This window comes from Sciurus carolinensis, chromosome 11, assembly GCF_902686445.1.
Source record: "Sciurus carolinensis chromosome 11, mSciCar1.2, whole genome shotgun sequence".
NCBI lineage: Eukaryota > Metazoa > Chordata > Mammalia > Rodentia > Sciuridae > Sciurus > Sciurus carolinensis.
In genome coordinates, this window is record NC_062223.1 from 102,617,709 (window position 1) to 102,636,076 (window position 18,368).

The 18,368-nt window shown below is 34.3% G+C and overlaps 1 protein-coding gene and 1 non-coding gene across 13 annotated transcripts in view; one reads left to right on the forward strand and one right to left on the reverse strand.

Annotated features, from left to right (window-relative positions):
* Yap1 (Yes1 associated transcriptional regulator) overlaps positions 1–18,368 on the forward strand; it is a 114,955-nt gene that overhangs the window by 60,544 nt on the left and 36,043 nt on the right. For 4 of the 12 annotated variants that reach the window (XM_047516749.1, XM_047516753.1, XM_047516751.1 and 1 more), the window contains exon 4: positions 13,378–13,497. The exons of 4 other annotated variants lie outside the window; for them this stretch is intronic. In XM_047516749.1, the coding sequence (XP_047372705.1) occupies positions 13,378–13,497 (120 nt within the window). The remainder of the gene's footprint in view (positions 1–13,377; positions 13,498–18,368) is intronic. 4 more of the 12 variants (XM_047516750.1, XM_047516754.1, XM_047516752.1 and 1 more) reach the window with 1 other exon arrangement.
* On the reverse strand, positions 17,931–18,048 carry LOC124960859 (U5 spliceosomal RNA). The gene has a single exon (XR_007104179.1). It is a non-coding gene; the product is annotated as a U5 spliceosomal RNA (small nuclear RNA).

The window sequence follows — 18,368 nt, forward strand, 5'->3', positions numbered from 1 at the left end:
GGTACTATAGGAGTTCTTCTGAAGTTTTTGTTAAACCCAGTGAGGGCCAGCTGATAACACTTTTAAATCATGAGTCTTGATTTGGTACCTAATGATGCATGCCACTTGCGTCAGAGCAGCTGGTGTCTTCTGTTTTATTCTGATGGCAGGAGCCTTTACTGTCTCTCCTAAGGATCACTCTTCATGTTACCTGATTCCAGGCATTTTTAGAGTATTACTTTTATTCCTTCTTTAAAAAAACCCAAATTAGTTAGGTTGAGAGAGGTGGGCATATATAGAATTATCAGTAATTTTTACAGTGTTGCATTTTTTTAATTTGATACTTTGAGTATCATGATATCCAAAATAACTGTCTAACACTCAAGTGTTTTAGGGAGTACAATGTTTGTATACTGTTAGGTACTTGAATATTTCAGGTAAAGTAATTCTTTCCTCTCTGTGTTCTTTTAGAAATTAGCTTCTAAAGCAAGGGAAATAAATAGAAGCTTAATATTATTTGTCTCTTGACCTGATCTTAGAGCACATATCACAAGTATTTTTTTTTAATGTAGTAGAAGTCTTTGAAAGTAAAGTTCATTTGAATTCTAAAACTTTTAAGGTTTTTAGTATAAACACTGAGTCTAATAAAGAAGAAAAGTATATAAATGTCTGCTTTTTTTTTTTTACCATGAAAACTAATTTAGAAGAATAAGAGGATGTGCTGTTAGACTGTAACAAAAAAAAATTTAGATGCATAAATGTCACTGCTACTAGATAATTCTCTTGGTAAAATGAGTTAATAGAACTTAAAATTAGAAAAGTCTGTGTTCAACATTTCTTCAGTAATTATTTGTAGCAATTTTGATCCTTTGCTCAGCTTTACAGTGAGTGAAAAAGATTAAATTATTTACATTTAAGAACAAGATCAAATTCCTGTTTTATTTCTTCTCTTGATAAGTGTTAGACTATTATTTTTGTCTTTCCCACTGATTTCTAAATCCTGGTTACTTGATTACTGCAATAATTTTGTGACTCATAGGAAGAAAATTTGTGTGAAAGATTGAGATGCTAATTCTTTTAAAATGATGTCCATATACTACCATATATAGGCAGCATAAATGAAATGGAATAAATCCTGCAACAATAGACTCTTATAAAATAATGTTTTCTTTTGGTGTAAATGAGACTGAGAAGTTAGTAAAACTTGCTTTTTAAGTTAAAAGTTTAATGAAACATGATTGTTATATTTGAGCAATCTAAAGTCTAAATGAGCTATTTGGTTTTGCTTCAGTAAAACTTTAGAGAAACTAATCTTACTAAATAAGCTTACTAAAACTCTAAGCTATTTCTTTAAGTTAAAATCTAAGAGACTTGAGTTGCCTGATTTTCTGAGCTTGTACTTGATCTCTTAGGAAGTTCATCCAACTATTATATTCAGTTAGTTTTATCTTGAGACCTTGTATTTTTTCTTTCCTAAAAGATTCATTTAACAAATATCAAATGCTCTACTTTCTAATAGGCACTGTGATGGCCACTGGGATTGTATGGTAACAACAGACTTTTTATGTATGACAGTGAATGTCATGGCAGATGTATGCACTGAGTAGTGCTAAGAAAGTATGAGAAACAAATGAATCAGTAGTGGGACAGGAGCATATAGAGAACTTCTTTAAGAAAGCACAGGTACATTCATTCCCTTAGCCAACATTGAATATTTGGTGCATGCTAGGCACAATTCTAAATCATGAGAATGCAGATTATAAACAAATACATAATGTTTCAGATGGTTAAACATGGAAAGAAGAAAAACTGTTACAAGCTAGAGTGACTGGCTGATGGTTAAGGGACATGGTATTTTAGATAGTGTCTCTGTTGTAGGCCCTTGTAACTGATGACTTGGAGCATCTGAAGGGACTGAGGGGAAAGCCTTGCCCATATCTTGGGAAAAGGAACAGAATGTCCCATTATAGTACAACAGGCCTACCCGTTGGTCCTATGGAAGAGTTAGTGAAAGGTAACAAGGAATCCATTTTATTACATAGGTTCATGTAGGTTTTGAACAGGGGTAATTGGATCTAAGTAAATTTTTTAAAAGAAGAGGTTTTGTAGTATCTTGGGGAGAGGATGACTAGGGCAGTAGTGTTAAGAACTGGTTAAATGGTAAGAAATGGTTTGGTTCAGAAGCTGATGAGTGGGAGTTGAGTGTGATAAAGAAAAGGAAGGGTGAAAGTAGCAGTATGTGGGCATTTATTGAAGCCTGAAACCCTTAGTACCATATAACTTAATAGTAGAATGTTAGGGAGATACCAAAGACATCCTCAGAATGCTTTTGTGTGGTAAGCAAAGAATTGTGACCCTTAATCTGAAAAATTCAGGACATCATTAAAAACATGGCTCTTGGGCTGAACTTGTAGCTCAGTGGTAGAGTGCTTGCCTAGTATGTGTGGGGCACTGGGTTCAGTTCTCAGCACTGCATGTAATAAAATATAAAGGTCTATTTACAACCAAAAAATAATACATATATATATATATATATATTTTTTTTTTTTTTTAAACATGGCTCTTCTCTAGGGGTCTTTCCCTATGGTTTTTCTATTTTTGTTATCTGATCATTTGACCTATGAAACCCAAATACCTCACTCATACTTAAACCTGCTTTTTTTTTTTTTAAACCTGCCTTTTAATGAATATTATATGTGGGTTTTAATAAGCTAAATATTAGAACATATTCAAGGAAAGAGAGAACTGAGGATCATTAACTTGTTTTTAGTAGTTTAGCAGAATCATCATCTAGATAGCTACTTAAGACCTGGGTGGACACAGGGAGCTGTTGGGAGTCTGGCTACCATACCATTCTTGTATGTTTGTTTGCCTAAAACAGATTTTCATCAGTGTATTTTATAGTATTTTTAGTTTCTAGCTTTTAGGCCTGTACCCAAAAATGATACTGCTCAGGAGACTGAAGCCATTGTATCCCTCGAGGCCAGGATAGGGAACACAGGTAGACACCCTAAACCCCATCTAAACAAAAAGAAGATAGTCTCTGGGTTTATGACTTAAAGTTGCATGCTTCTGGTCAGTTTTCACCCTGAGAAAAAAAAGTTACCCTGGAACTCAAGAGAAAAATCTTCTTTGACCAAACTTGATTTATAAACTCCTTTTACTTCAATATGTGTATTTGTTATTCTATGTTTGACTTATTGAAACCACAGAAAAGTTAGTGATAATATTTAAAGTTCTTAAGATTTGTATATGACAATTTGTTCCATTGTGTCTGCCTCGTAACTTTAATAGTATGGACAGAACTTTATCAGGGATTATGTAGGGCTTACATGGTGAAGAGCATGAATTTCAGATATTTATGTGTGTGAAAGACTTTTGTAAACAAAATCCCATCAGAATCAGGTAATTATAATTTTAGTCCCCCTTTGTTTTGAAAGTCACAAGTTTGCACATCCCAAAGTATTATAAACTAACCTGGCTGTAGTTTTTTTGATAAATGTTGCCATCTTTGTCCTGAGCAACTGTGCAAAAATTTGAATACTGTTGGGGGTGTGGTAAAAAGACAAATTCTTTTTTTGGTGGGGGTGGAGCGGGGTACGAGGTATTTAACCCAGGGACACTTAACCACTGAGCCATATCCCCAGCCCTTTTTTATATCTTGAGACAGGGTCTTGCTCATTTGCTTAAAGCCTTGCTAAGTTGGTGAAGCTGGCTTTGAACTCGTGATCCTCTTGACTCAGCCTGTAGAGCCACTGGGATTTACAGGTGTGTGCCACTGCTGAAAAGACAAATTCTTCTGTATTCTAGGGCAGAGTGAGAAATTGTTCCTGTACTACTACTACATGACCTATAGTTAAACTCACTGTAGAAGAGTTAACATAATACAATATGTCATAAGAATCCAAAAATTCAAAGCAAATGTAGTTTCACTTTACAGGTTGAGAAGAACCTCAGTATTAGGACAGAATTGAGAAAAGCTTCACAAAAATATAGCATGAGAATAGAGTGGAATTTCAGGGGGTGAAGAATATTGTAGGCCTGGAGGAGAAGGGTATATGAATGACTCTAGTAAGTGCTAGAAAAGACAGGAGTGAACAAGCCATGCTGCTGGGAGGAATGATATGAACAGACGATGAAATAGCTAAAGTGATAGAATCACCTTGTACCAAAGAGAAGGTCCCTGATGCAAAAAGATAGAAAACTGTGTCCACCAGGTTAATCATGAGGAAGTAACAGTCACATTTGGAAGGGATGAGTAAGAATTAATTAAGCAAAGTTCTGCATAAGTGAAGGTCCTGGAGGGAAGAGAGGAAGAGAAATTCGGGTAACTGAAAGAAGGCTGAGTGAGGAGGGATGTAGAATGATAATGGAGGAATAGAGTCTGGGCTGTTGGATGCTTTCAGTACAGTGTTATAAAGATGATAAAAGATAAACAACTAAAGATTTGAGAATTTTTTCTTTGAAAGTTTTGAGGGACAAATGTAAATGATGTTTTAAGTAAAACTCACTCAAAATATGGGGACATACTTTGTGAAAGTGTCATTTCTAGTTGGTTGAAAAGGCCTAGTGTTGACCCTGTGAGAGACATTAAAGATAAGGGAATCTTCTATATAAATATGATCGAAGCCATGGGATTTTATGAAACTTTCAGGAAAAAGCATGTTTAAACAAAACAATTTATTTTATTTTTGGTACTGGGGTTGAACCCAGTGGCACTTAACTACTGAACCATGTCCCCAGCCCTTCTTATTTTTTATTTTGAGACAGGCTTTTGCTAATTTGTGTAGGACCTCTTTAAGTTGCTGAGACTGACCTTGTTTTTGTGATCCTCCTGCTTTAACCTCCTGAGTCATTGGGATTATAGGCATGCGCTACCATGCCTGACTGAAAACAAAACTTTTGATTGCTGTTTGTCATACATTATTCTAGATAGCTAGATATTTAGGGTTTGAATCCCAGCTCTGCCATTTACTAACTGACTAAGTGATCTTGGGCAAGCTAATTTTTTTGCGTTAGTTTCCTCATCTATAAGGTGGGGATAATAATTGTACCCATGTCATGTGGTTGTTAAATGAGTTATTATTTGCTAACAAAGAATTTAGATAAGTGTCTTGTGTGTAGTAAATCTACTTTCTAAGAAAACTTCTACTTGATTACCCTATACTTGAAACTACTTATCAGGGTGTGTTTAGTAAATTTTCAGTGTCCTGAATGAGGACTTTATTCCTGAATTGTGGAACTGATGAGAGGGAGAGGTTGATCACCTAACTTGTGATATAGTTAATTAAGACTTTTTTGTTTGATTAGACATTACAAATTATTTTAGTTACTCATTACTAATACAAAAGAATCCTTAATCAAGAGCAGGAAGTTAATGTTGACTCACTAGCATTAGTATGACAGTATTTTATTTGTTTTTAAAATATTGCAGGAAGTAGTATTTACTATAGTAGATCAGTAACCAATCAAGCAGTACTAGTAAATCCTACATAAAAATTTTATTTTCCCCTAGGATAAATAATTCTAATGTTAAATAATTCTAATTTTGAATTATATTTTCCTTTTCCTAATTCAGATTTCTCGCCCTCTTTACATCTCATTAAATTTTGGCCTATTTTTCCCTCCCTCGGATTGAAGACCTATTTTTTACCTTCTTCCCTAAAATGCTTTGGTGTGGAGATCATTCATATTAACCTAGCCTTAAAATGCTCCATCTTTTCCATGTCTAAAGACCTAGTTATAAAGTATATGCAAGTGAATTAGGATGAGAACATTGATTGCCTCTTCTGTCTTGTCTAAAAGGTGTCCATGAATTTGAGGGAATTGTTATTAACTTTTAGTAATACTGATCCTCTTTAAATATTACCCATTCAACCCATTATTGGTTCAAATGATGAAAAATTTTCTATTCTTTTTTTTTTTCCCCTAAATATTTTTCAAATTGTCAATGGACTTTTATTTACTTATTTGTATATGGTGCTGAGAATTGAACCCAGGGCCTCACACATGCTAGGCAGGCACTCTACCAGTGAACTACAACCCTGGCCCTTAGTCTATTCTTGATCATAAAAGCTAGGTGAAACACTGTATCTCATTTGTTGTTTATTTGGTTCCCTGCACAGATCATTCTGTGTTTGGATTTGCATTACATTCAGAGTGAAGCTTATGGGCCACCTACTCATTGCTGCCCATTGTGATCTGCGTTTCTAAAAGATAAGCGTAGTCCCCCACCTCCACATTTATGCTGCCCTTTTTTTTTCTCCTTTGCTGTGCTTATCATTTGTTAACATTGTACTGTACACTGTATTGTGTGTTTTCCTGGCTAGAACAGAAAGTCGGGATATTTTGTTTATTTCTGTTATCTCCGAGGCATGGAGTAGTGCTTGATAATAGTAGAAGCTTATTGAATGAGAGAATTTGCTATATCCCTGTACCCTTGGTTTAATTGGCACCAAATAATGGAGAAATTGAAATTACAAACAGTGAAACAGAATAGTTTGTTCAATAAACATAAATAAAGGATTTTAACTGAATTTCATTTTGATTATGTTAATTTCACCCATCATTCCCACTCTTTCTAAGCTATACTCACTATACTGGATAAGATGGAAAAGTGCATATGTATGCTTTTGTGTTCAAGAATTTCACAGTCACAGGGGGGAAAAAATCCACATATAATGAAATAATACTGTATGATAAATGCTATGACCTTGGTATAATGAAAGTGTTCCCATAACAAAAAGAAAGGGCTCTTTGCATTGAGAAAGTAGAATTCTCAATTAAAAATTATTTGAAGCTAAGTGGCCAGAAATAATTTGTGGATCATATCAGTTCTTTTTACCTATTTCTCATTTCTAGCTAGTCATTAAAAGACAAACTATGCTATACACATGTATGAATATATCCACGATGAATTCCACTTTTATGTATAACTATATTGTACCAATTGGAAAAAACAATAAATAGAAGCAAGACTATAAGCAGTGGAAAGAGATCAGGGGAGAGAAGAGGAGAGGGCAATGGGACGTACTAGGGATTGAAAAGAAGCAAATTATGTTGTGCATTTATTAGTATGTCAAAACGAACCTCATTATAATAATTATACCAATAAAAACGTTTTAAAAAGCACCCCCCATCTTGGGCTTTCTCTCTCCATATAACATTCTATTTTTATATAGAAAGTTTTAAAGACATAAATAGACATAAATGACTATATGAAATATTCTTTTCCTGCATACTGTGTGCATTTTCTGTGTGTGTGTGTTTGTTTCATGGTATTGAGGATTGAATCCAGGACCTTGTGCGTGCTAGGCAGGTGCTCTGCCATTGAGCTGTATCTCCAGCCCCCATCATACACATTTTGATATATATTTGTGTGCTTATGAAGTTATTAGTATAATTATTCTAATATGTACATTATTTATTTTAATTCAAAATATGGAGAGAAAATAGTAGTCACTACATATTGATTTATGCTAATTGCCTCCTTTATTAATGTTCAAAATTTTTTCATTTAGATTATTTCCGATTATTTACATTATACTTTTCAATAATAGTATTCATGTAAAGTTTCCTGAATTTGACTTTTTAATTCTTATCATTTTTAGTGGGATTTAAAAAAAGTTTTTATTTTTATTTGTGTGTGTGTGTGCTAGGGATTAAACCCAGGGCCTCATACATGATAGGCAAGCAATTTTCCAGTCAAATCCCCAACCCTCATTTTTATTGAAATTAATATATAATAATTAAAATTTGGATATAAAAGGGATAAATTCACTCTTTCAATTTTAGAATTTAATTTTAGAAGGAAACTGACATAAAATAAATTTTGGGGGAAATGTATTTATATCTTTAGGAAGCAGTACATTGTATAGGTTAAAAAGACATTGAGACTTCCCAGGTTTAAGTCCTGACTTACAATACTTGCTGTCTGTCCTGGCAAGTTACCAAACTTTTTCAGACCTTGCTATGTTCATCTGTATAAAGGACAAAAACAGAATCTAGTAAATCCGTGCAACTTTTTTTACAGCTATAATTATATATTAAATAGTTAAAACCATATAATAATTACACAAAAATAGGCAAAACAATAAAACACAATAGAAAACCCAGAAACAAGCTATAATGAGGGCAAGAATTTGGTATATAATGCAAGTGGCATTTCTTTTTCTTAAATTCTTTCCCCATAGCTTTATTGAAGTAAAATGAAAGTACAGTTTGCACATATTGAAGTATACACTTTGATCAGTTTTACATGTATGTAACTAATACAATCAATATAAAAAGCATTTCCATTTTTTAAAAAATTTGAAATCATGCAGACTGTTTCCTGCATGATTTATTACATTAGAATCAATCACCTTACATATATATAGAACCCCACCCCCACATGTCAACTGTTTCAAAATTTGATGGCACACTTATAAATATCTCAGAGGTCAAGGAAGAAAGTACAAGAAAAGTAAATAAAAAGTGCTTTGAACTAAGTGATAATAAAAGCTTAAAATGTCAGGATTTCTGGGATGAAGCAGTACTCAGATGAACATTTATAACTTAAATTACATGTATCAGAAAAGTTAGAATAACAATCAAATTATTTTCAAATTATGTAGTAAGTAAAAAATGAGTAGGAGCAGAAATATATTATGAAATAGAGAAGAAATGTAGACAAATCTGATACAAATCAAACTAGAGAGAAGAAATATAGACAAATCTGATAAAAATCAAACTAGTCTAATCAAGAGAAAAGCAAGAACACAAAAATTATTATCAAGGGAAAGGGAGCTATCAAAATAACCCTGCAGATGCTAAAAACATATTAAGGTAATACTACAATTGTTTGCCAACCTATGTGATAGCTTTTATAACATTCCTATTAGAGAAGGATCTGTGTGCTGCTGAGAAGAAAGTGTATTCAGTCATTGATAGATGAAATATTCTGTGTATGTCTGTTAAGTCTAAATTATCAATTGTATTTTTTACTTCTGTAGCTTTATTTAGTTTTTGTTTGGAGGCATGTTAAAGTTACCCATTATTGTGTTTGGTCTATTTGATTCTTGAAATTGAGAAGTGTTTGTTTGATGTACGTAGATACTCCATTGTTTGGGGCATAAATATTTACATTTGTTATGTCTTATTGATGTATAATTTCATTAAGTAGTATGAAATGACCTTCTTTGTCCCTTCTGATTAACTTTGACTAAAAGTTCACTTTGATATGAGGATAGAAATCCTGGATTGTTTACACTATCCACATGAGTAATATGTTTTTTCCCCATCCTTTTATGTCTGTGAATGTCTTTGCCTGTGAGGTAAGTCTCTCCGAGACAGCATATTGTGGAGTCTTTTTTTTTAAATCCAGTCTGCCTGTCTGTGTCTTTTGATTATTGAGTTTAGGCCATTAATGTTCAGGGTTATTATTGAGATATGATTTATATTCTCAGTTATTTGGGTTTATTTCTAGTTTTTAATTTGAATTAGTTTCTCCTCTGATTGACTATTCCTTTAGTATAGTTCTTCCCTTTGTTGGTTTTCACTTTTTTTTTCATTTTTTCATTTCATATTCATGTAGTATTTTGTTGAGAATATTCTAAAGTGCAGGCTTTCTTTCTTTTCTTTTTTTTTTTTTTTGGTGCTGGGGTTTGAACTCGGGAGCACTCAATCACTGAGCCACATCCCCAACCTTATTTTGTTTTATTTAGAGACAGGGTCTCACTGAGTTGCTTAGTGCCTTGCCATTGTTGAGGCTAACTTTGAACTCTCAATTCTCCTGCCTCATCCTCCCAAGCCACTGGGATTACAAGAGCTCTCTCGTTGCAAATTCTTTTAACTTTTGTTTATCATGGAAGGTTTTTATTTCATCTTCAAATTTGAACGTTAGTTTTGCTGAACATAGGATTCTTGGTTGGCAACCATTTTCCTTCAGAACTTAGTGTGTTATTCCAGGACCTCCTAGCTTTGAGGGTCTGGGTTGAGAAATCAGCTGAGTTCTGAATTGGTTTCCCCTTATACATAATTTGATATTTTTCTTTTGCAAACTTTAAAATTCTATCTTTATTCTGTATGTTCAGCATTTTCATTATAATGTGCCTTTCTGTGGGTCTGTTGTAATTTTGTACATTTGGGGTTCTGTAAGCCTTTTGTATTTGGTTTTCCATTTCATTCTTTAGGTCTGGGAAAATTTCTGATCCTATTTCATTGAAAAAATTGTGCATTGCTTTGGTTCGTATCTCCTTGCCTTCATCTATCCTGATAAATCTTAAATTTGGTCTTTTCATGTTACACCATAGTTCTTGGAAGTTCTGTTCATGGTTTCTGAACATCTTTTCTCTGTGGTCAAGTCTGTTTTCAAGATTATATATTTTGTCTTCATTACCTGAGGTTCTGTCTTCCAAGTGGTCTAGTCTGTTAGTGATGCTTTCTATTGAATTTTTAATTTGGTTTATTGTTTCCTTCATTTTGAGGATTTCTGCTTGTTTTTTTTTTTCCCCCAGAGTCTCTGCCTCTTTTTTGAAGTAATCTTTCACTTCCTGTATTTTCTCTCTGATTTCTTGTCTTATACCGTCCTTTACTTTGCGGATCAGTTTAACTGTGTACATTCTAAACTCCTTCTCTGACATTTCTTCCACTGTGGTGTCAGTGGATTCTGTTATTGGAGTATATTGGTTAGTCTGGGGTGATTGTTCCTCTGCTTTTTCACGTTTGTGTGTCTACCCATCTAACAGTATGACTTTGAGGCAGTAGAGTTTTTGCCCTATGAACTTATAGTGTCCCTGAAGGCTTCTAGTACCTCAGTTTTGAGGGAGGACAATAGCAACAACCAATGCAAACAATATACAGCATTAAACCAAATAGTTCCTACTGTCTACAGTGTTAATTATAATAAACAGAAATGATATGATCAGTTATTGCCTACAGTAAAAACAGTGAGTTTGCAAAAGGGTTTATAATTTCAGTGGACAGGGAAAAAACAGAAGTGATAAAGGATGTGATGATTAAGAGGAAGAAGTCATTAAAAGTTAAGGGAATAGTCAAAGAGAGAACAATAGAGATTAGCTGTTAGCAGAAGAAAAAAGAGAATCAAGGGAAACAGGAGAAGAAATATATATAAAGTAAAAATTAAAAGAATACAAAACAAGACTAAGTTATATACTCAAACATCCTAGTTCATAAAACACTTATCCATGAAAAATAACTGACTTCAAAAATGCTAGAAGTGAGAAAAAAAAGAAATATGAATATGTATAAATATCCATGTACCATTAAGAAAGATCTTGATGAAAAGTTAAAGAATTCTTTCTGTTGGAGTTCAAAAGATTCTCAGTGGTTTTAAGTGGAGTTGTCTAGAGTGTCATGCTCCACCGTCTGGATTGCTGGAGTATGAAAGGTAATCCCATAGGCAGCGTTCCTGGAGGTGGCCTCCAGGCTCTTTGCTGAATGCCAATTGGTCTGGGGATTTTATCAGTACACCTCCAAAGCCCAGTACTTGTGGGTCCACTCTGGAAGACTACCCCAGGGATCCACTTCTTCAGGAGCATTCCAAGTTTGAGGCCAGATTCAGCAGCCTAATGAGACTCAGCACCTCAGTGAGACCCTGTCTCAAAATAAAAAGGGTCGTGGGTAAATCTGAGTGGCAAAGCGCTCCTGGGTTAGATCCCCAGTACCGAAAAGAAATAAAAGAAGATAAAATGAGTCTAGCTGAACATGGTGGCACACACCTGTAATTCCAGCTGCTAGGGGAGGCTAAAGCAGAAAATCACAAATTCAGGGCCAGCCTGGACAACTCAGTTGAGAACTTGTCTCAAAAATTAAAAAGACTTGAAGATGTAACTCATTTGTAGAGACCTTGCATAGTGTACATGAGGCCCTGGGTTCAGTACCCAGTACTGCAAAATAGAAAAAAGAAGGCAGTTAGCTGGTTATAGGATTTGGGCATTTTCCTTTTGATGGGTAAAGAGCAATGGAAATACTTTTAGTGAGAGAATGAGTGACATATAAAAGTTGATTAGAAAGTACTTCAAGGATGTGGCTCAGAGGTAGGGCGCTTATCTATTATTTGCCAGGCCCTTGGTTCGATCCCCAGACTTTACCTTCCTGCCAAAAAAAATGAATAATTTTAATAAGAAAACCCTGGTGGTTGCTTGATAGAAGGTAGTAGAGTGAAAGAGATGAGAAGTCAGTCACCAAGGAAGGAATTTGACAGTTAAGAAAAAGAGATGGTAAATATTGATATCTGAGCTCTTAGAGACTGACTAGGGAAGATAAATCAGATTGAAAGTGGAATGTTCAGGGTGAAATGGATTGAGCAGGTGGGAAAAGTTTGACGTGTATCTAAGATACCTCTTGTGGTTCTAACTTGGACAGCTATGGGGAAGAGTAATGCTGTTGAGAATGATATAGAATCACGCTAGCAATATAGCTTGGTAGCATGCGCACGGACCTGGATTCGATCACTAGCACTGCAAAAGATACAGAATCTGCGTAGTCAAGTTTCTAATGAAGATTTCTTGTGGTTGTTGAGACTCTCAAAGGCATCCATTGACTACTGTTGGCTTGTTTATCACCACAGTTACCTGTCCAAAGCAGTTGTCTGGCTACCCTCATAAAAACAAAAAATCTTATAGTTAATTGTATTCTGTAGTCCTATCTCCCAGATGTTGTTTCTTCATTCTGTAACTGAAATGGTGTATTATCCTTCTTTCTTTTTGAGAAATTCACTTTCCAACAGCTTTAGCATTTAACCCTGCCCCTCTTCCAAGACTTCACCAAACTTAAACTTCCAACCACCAATCCCCACCTCTTAGCAATTTCTGGCTTTTTAAAAAATATGCTTTTTGTGTACTATAGTTTTCTGTTTTACAGTTTTCTTGGTGAGAACTAGTCAAATAAATAATGGAAATAAATGGAGCTTGGCAGTTGTAGCTAAAAGTGTGCTCCATATTAAATAAAATGTTTACCGTACTTCAGATATTCTAAAAACACCTACGTGTATTTCTTGTTAAAGAACTTTGAAGTCCCTAGGGAGGTACTGTCATAAAACTGACTGGACTGGAAACTAAGTCCCTGAACTGTAGCACTTCTATGACTTGGATTAACAACAATAATAATTTGGGTTATGTCTTCATAAAGGATTTTTTTTCCCTCTCATCTGTGTCTTTGGGGATGTCAATATTATTATTTGATGGTTTCTTTTTAGTGGAGAAGAATTAGGTATATAGGTTTACCTTTCTTCTCTGAACACAGGCTTTTAATCTGCTTTAATGAATTGTCTTGTGTCAAGATGTGTTTTCTTTTTAAATTAGTACTCCTCCCACTTTTTTTTTTTTTTAGGTGCTCCAAATTGAAACCAACCCTCATTTTTTTTTTTTTTTTTTTTTTTTTTTTTCTGTGTTATAGGTCCTCTTCCTGATGGATGGGAACAAGCCATGACTCAGGATGGAGAAATTTACTATATAAACCATAAGAACAAGACCACCTCTTGGCTAGACCCAAGGCTTGACCCTCGTTTTGGTAAAGGTTCATCTCAAAACCTTTTTAGATATTTTTGATTACTTTTTTAATGTGTGAATTTAGGAAACACATTTAAAACTGCATTGCTTCATAGTATTAAAAATGACTGCCCACTGAACTTTTTCCAGTATTGTTTTTTTACCTTTCAGTTTCAATTTGAGAAGTTTAGGTTTAAACTGCTTTTTAGTCTGGATTGGATGAGAGAATGTTCTAGAGCTTACTGATCAGAATTACTATTCCTTTCATGTTTTGAGGAAACACATCCACCTTGTTGATAATGGTCTCTCTAGCTGTAGTAATAATCAGACCATCACATAACATCGAAAATCTGGAATACTAGCTTTTTGTCAGTGACCTGGTGTCTGCTTATGTTTAACTTCTGTAAGTGTTGAGCACCATCCAGTGCCTGGGTGTTATAGTGTTTCCCATTCTAAGTGTTCATGTTTGGGGGAGACCCGTAGCCCTAGAAATGGCCTAATGAAAGCATTTACCCCTCTTTTGCCCTTTTTTCTTTTACTTCCCTTAGTTTTTTATATAGGAAGCAAAAGGCACACCATGTTTCCTCCAAATTACATAGATAAATCACCACTGCCCAAAGGAACTCTTCCCTTCCAGTTGTGCACATTGTGATAAAAGTATAAAAGTTGTTCAGTGCCTTTTTAAATCCACATTCTACCACTGTTTTTAGTTTCTTCAGTTGGGTTTCTGAGATATTTTTCCAAAGCCATGGAAAATGAGTCTAAAAAGAAGCAGATAATTGTGGTTTTGAAGCTCTCATCATGGACTAGATGCAGCTAAATGAAAACAATGTGCAGATCACTGAGTAGGTCAGACTGAAGGGATGCGGAACCTTTGAAGCTTTACAGGGGTTGACCTAACAACAACTGTGGGGCCCTTATGGGAAAGAGGAATTAACTCTGTGAATGCCATCAAAACACAACCCTAGGAGAAAGAAAAAGAAAAGTACTGGGAGTTGGTTGGATAAAATAACTTCCCTGTCAGGAACATTATGAACAAGTTTTCCCGTGACTTATATATGCCTCAGAAACAAAAACAAACAAAAAAAAAACTGCCAACAACAAACAGTATTCAGTTATTCCTGAGACTGCCTGGTTTGTTGGCTTTCTAGACTAACTGAATCCCCTATTCAAAGTAAAGTCAAAGGTGGGGTCAGGGCAGAGACTCATTTTGACAGATATCCGGTTTGTCTTAAATGCCAGACTTTTGAGCTTTAAGACTTGTATTGGTGTTAAAATAACGGGGCATGTTAATAATTTGCAACTTCAGATTTTATTTAATATTTGAATAAACCAGTAGTTGAAGTAAGAAATCAAGTAAGGTAGAAAATCTAATAAATTTGTATGGACTGGAATGATAATGGACATGTTTCCTTAATCATATTTAATGAATTCAACTTGTTCACATTTTGGAAAATGTAAAGAATGGTGTTAAAACACCCCCCAAATCATTAAATTATGAAAGATGATGATTAACTCATATAACATCAGAGATCAGGAACTAAAGCTTTTTTAAAAACAAAGTTTTCACTTAAAACAACTAAGTAGAATAACTGCTGTGAGATTAAGTAGATTCATTAATTGTACCCATCACTTAGTCTTTTGTTTTAAGCACGGGAAGGTGTTTTTTACAAAATACTTCTTCCTACCTCCAACATGTATGTGTACACACACACACACACACACACACACACACACACACACACAAGAATACAATTAGATATGCCAAAAAAAAGTTTCATGAAATTCTGTTACTGCATTTAGTTTTCCTTTTTTGGGCCCACTGTGTATGTGTATTCCAGACAGGCTTGACAACATGCCAACGCTTTTTATTTTGTGGCCCGACGTTTAATCTGTTCCAGACCTTTTCAGTCAGAGAGCTCAAGTGTAACTGAAGGGGGGCAGGAAAGAAAAAAAAAAAACATGTGGGTTTCTGTGATCTAGAGTGACAGCAAATAGAGACAAGCTGTTAGCTGCTGGATTTGAAGTTTTCCTTGAAATCTGAAGTTCTATATAAAGGATTATGTTTTATCTCTGCCAAAGAAATATAAACTAGCCTCTTATTATTGACCTTTGAGCCATGAAAACACAAGCAAATGGTATAGTCATTGCTTTCATGGTGGGTGAGTTTACTTTCCTATATTTTCCAAATCTGTATTAAAAGTATTGGCCAGTTCTTAGCTAAGTCAAGTAGACATGTCTTTGGGCATCTTAGAATGAAAGATACACACTATGCAAGCTAAATTTTCTTACCTCCTTCACATGTCAACCCTTTCTAATTCTATTCTTTATCAGATTCTTTAATTTAGAATTTTAAAATAATTTGCCACTTCTTCACATCCCTTATGAAGTTACTAAGTTATTAATATAATGCTAGTTAATTAAATACTAATTTGTTGTGGATTGGTTCTTTTTGTCTGAATTTTTGTTCTTTTAACATTTAATACCTGTGTCTTTATATTGTTTAGATTATTTATTATAATTTATAACATAACAATATCAAATAGTAATATGGATGCACTGATATTTGTTGAGTTTTTTAAAAAGAAGACTTTTATGTTTGTAGTTTAAGGAATCACATTAAGAATGTTTTTACTTTATAAAAGAATATGGGTCCTGAGTATTACTCAGACCATTAAATTACTTCATGAAAGTATGTTAGGTATACTTTTTGTTGCTAGAAAGTTTGTGCCAGTAAACATGAAGAGTCTCAAGTTTAAATATTACCTTGTACATTGTATAATTCCTGTTTTATATAACATAGTCATACAAATACTTTCCAGTGCAAGACTTAATGAAAGCACACTAAAATTAGTTTCTGTTCATCAGAATGAAAAAGGACCACTCCAAATACTTAATAAGTCAGTGAAATGATCTAGTGTAATCTTATTGTCCTTTGTATGTAAAAAGATCTATTAAAATGATGTTAAGGATCTGTATTCTTAGAAATAAGTACTAATGGTACCACTGAGATAAAAGTGGTACAAATTATTGAAGCCAGAGATTTGGGGAGAAAGGCATACTTTTGAGTTTTAAAGGAAGTAATGAACAATTAAACAGTGGCAAAATCAGAATAACCTTTAATTCCTAACTACAATTCTATGCAGAGAAATTGGGTACACAGAAATGTTAAGTAATAAAAATTCAGATGTTGATTTTGGTCCTTTGTTTCCAGGTTTTCCAAAACTTACTATATGTGTGTGTAATATTTCTTGAAGTAAGAAAAAACTTGCCTAGCATGAACAAGGTCTTGGATTTGATCCCCTTCACTGAAGGGGGGTGGGGAGAAAGAAAAGAAAAATTAGAAACAAAGTTAAAATATTAAGTAAATTACACACATACATGTATAATTTACTAAAATTAGTCCCTAAAGCCAAAAACTGTTTATTAGCACATCTTTCATTTCAAAGGTAAGTATTTTGTATGTGCCATGTGCTGTGGTGCACACCTGTGATCCCAGTCACTCAGGAGGTTGAGGTAGGAGAATCCTCAGTAGATTTAACAAAATCCTATCTGAAAATAAAATAGGAGTAGAACTGGGGATGTAGCTCAGTGGTAGTACCCTTGCTTAGCATTTGTGAGGTCCTGGGTTCAATCCCCAGTACTGCAATCGGTCATTCAGTCAGTAAATATATTTTGCAGTAATAATTAAATATGTGTTTAAATTGTAATTCTTGAGACATTCATTAACCTTTTTCCTTTTTAAGACTGAATATTTCTGGTAGCTGTTATAAGTAATATGTTTCTTTCGATGAGAATTTACCATTTAATGGTCAACTAAATACCTAAGAATCTGCCCAATTTAGTGATAAGGGGGAAAAAAAAACCACTAAAAAGCCTTAGAAACTAAAACTAAATTAATTAATGATGTCACAGTTATGACGTTGACATCAAATATTGAAGGGCAATTCTCATGATATCCATACATTAAAAACAAGGGGTTGCTGTTTTGGTTTTCTTACCAACTCTATTAAATTTTTCCTGGTGATCCTAGACAATCAGTCAGCATTTGGTTGTGCACTATACTAACTACTTAGGACAGAAAAATATGTTTCCTTGTGTTTTCGTTAAAAGAACTGTTGCTAGCTAAAAATTAAGTTTCACAAAATTTGGCCTGAAAAGAAATGTTTGATTCTTTCATCAGCATTTCTCAGTGGAAGGAATGTTGTCAGTCTGGGCACTGCAGGATACTTAGCATCCCTAGATCACTAAATGTCATAGAGCCACCCAGTTGTGGCGATTCTCCAGACAACTGACACGTAATAAAATGCATATTATTAAAAATTTTATTAAAAAATAATGATGGAAGAGGTAGGGAATATTTCCCCAAATCTGAGCTTCTCTGAGATCTATGGAAATGGTAATCTATTCAAGGTTATATAGTTAAGCAATAGAACTGAAATCTAAACATTTTTTTTCTCTAGCCCTGCCAAAACAAGGCCTCAAAAATAGTAGTTGAAAAACTTGGAATTGTTTCTCTCCATGGAAATCTTAAGTAAAAGGCAAAAGATTTATAACATCTGAAGAGAAACCAGAGTACCTATATTTCTGTTGACACCAGGAATTCATAAGATCTTTAGATTGCTTACAGGTATCTTTCAGACATATCTAATATACCAGTCTTAATACATGGGACTTTCACAGAGAGAAAGCACAGTGGGTAGTATGCTTGTATCCTATATTGTGACCCATCTTGAGGAAATTACCCAAAGGTAATGGACTTTTTAGAAGAGAATAGTTAGATCTCTGATTGGGTCAGACTTTGAAGCCATCTACTTGAATTGTCTAGGCAATTCATTCCTCACCTCTGTGACATTCTTAAGCGATTGTCTTTCATTCTCAGCTTGACCTTTTCCTTGA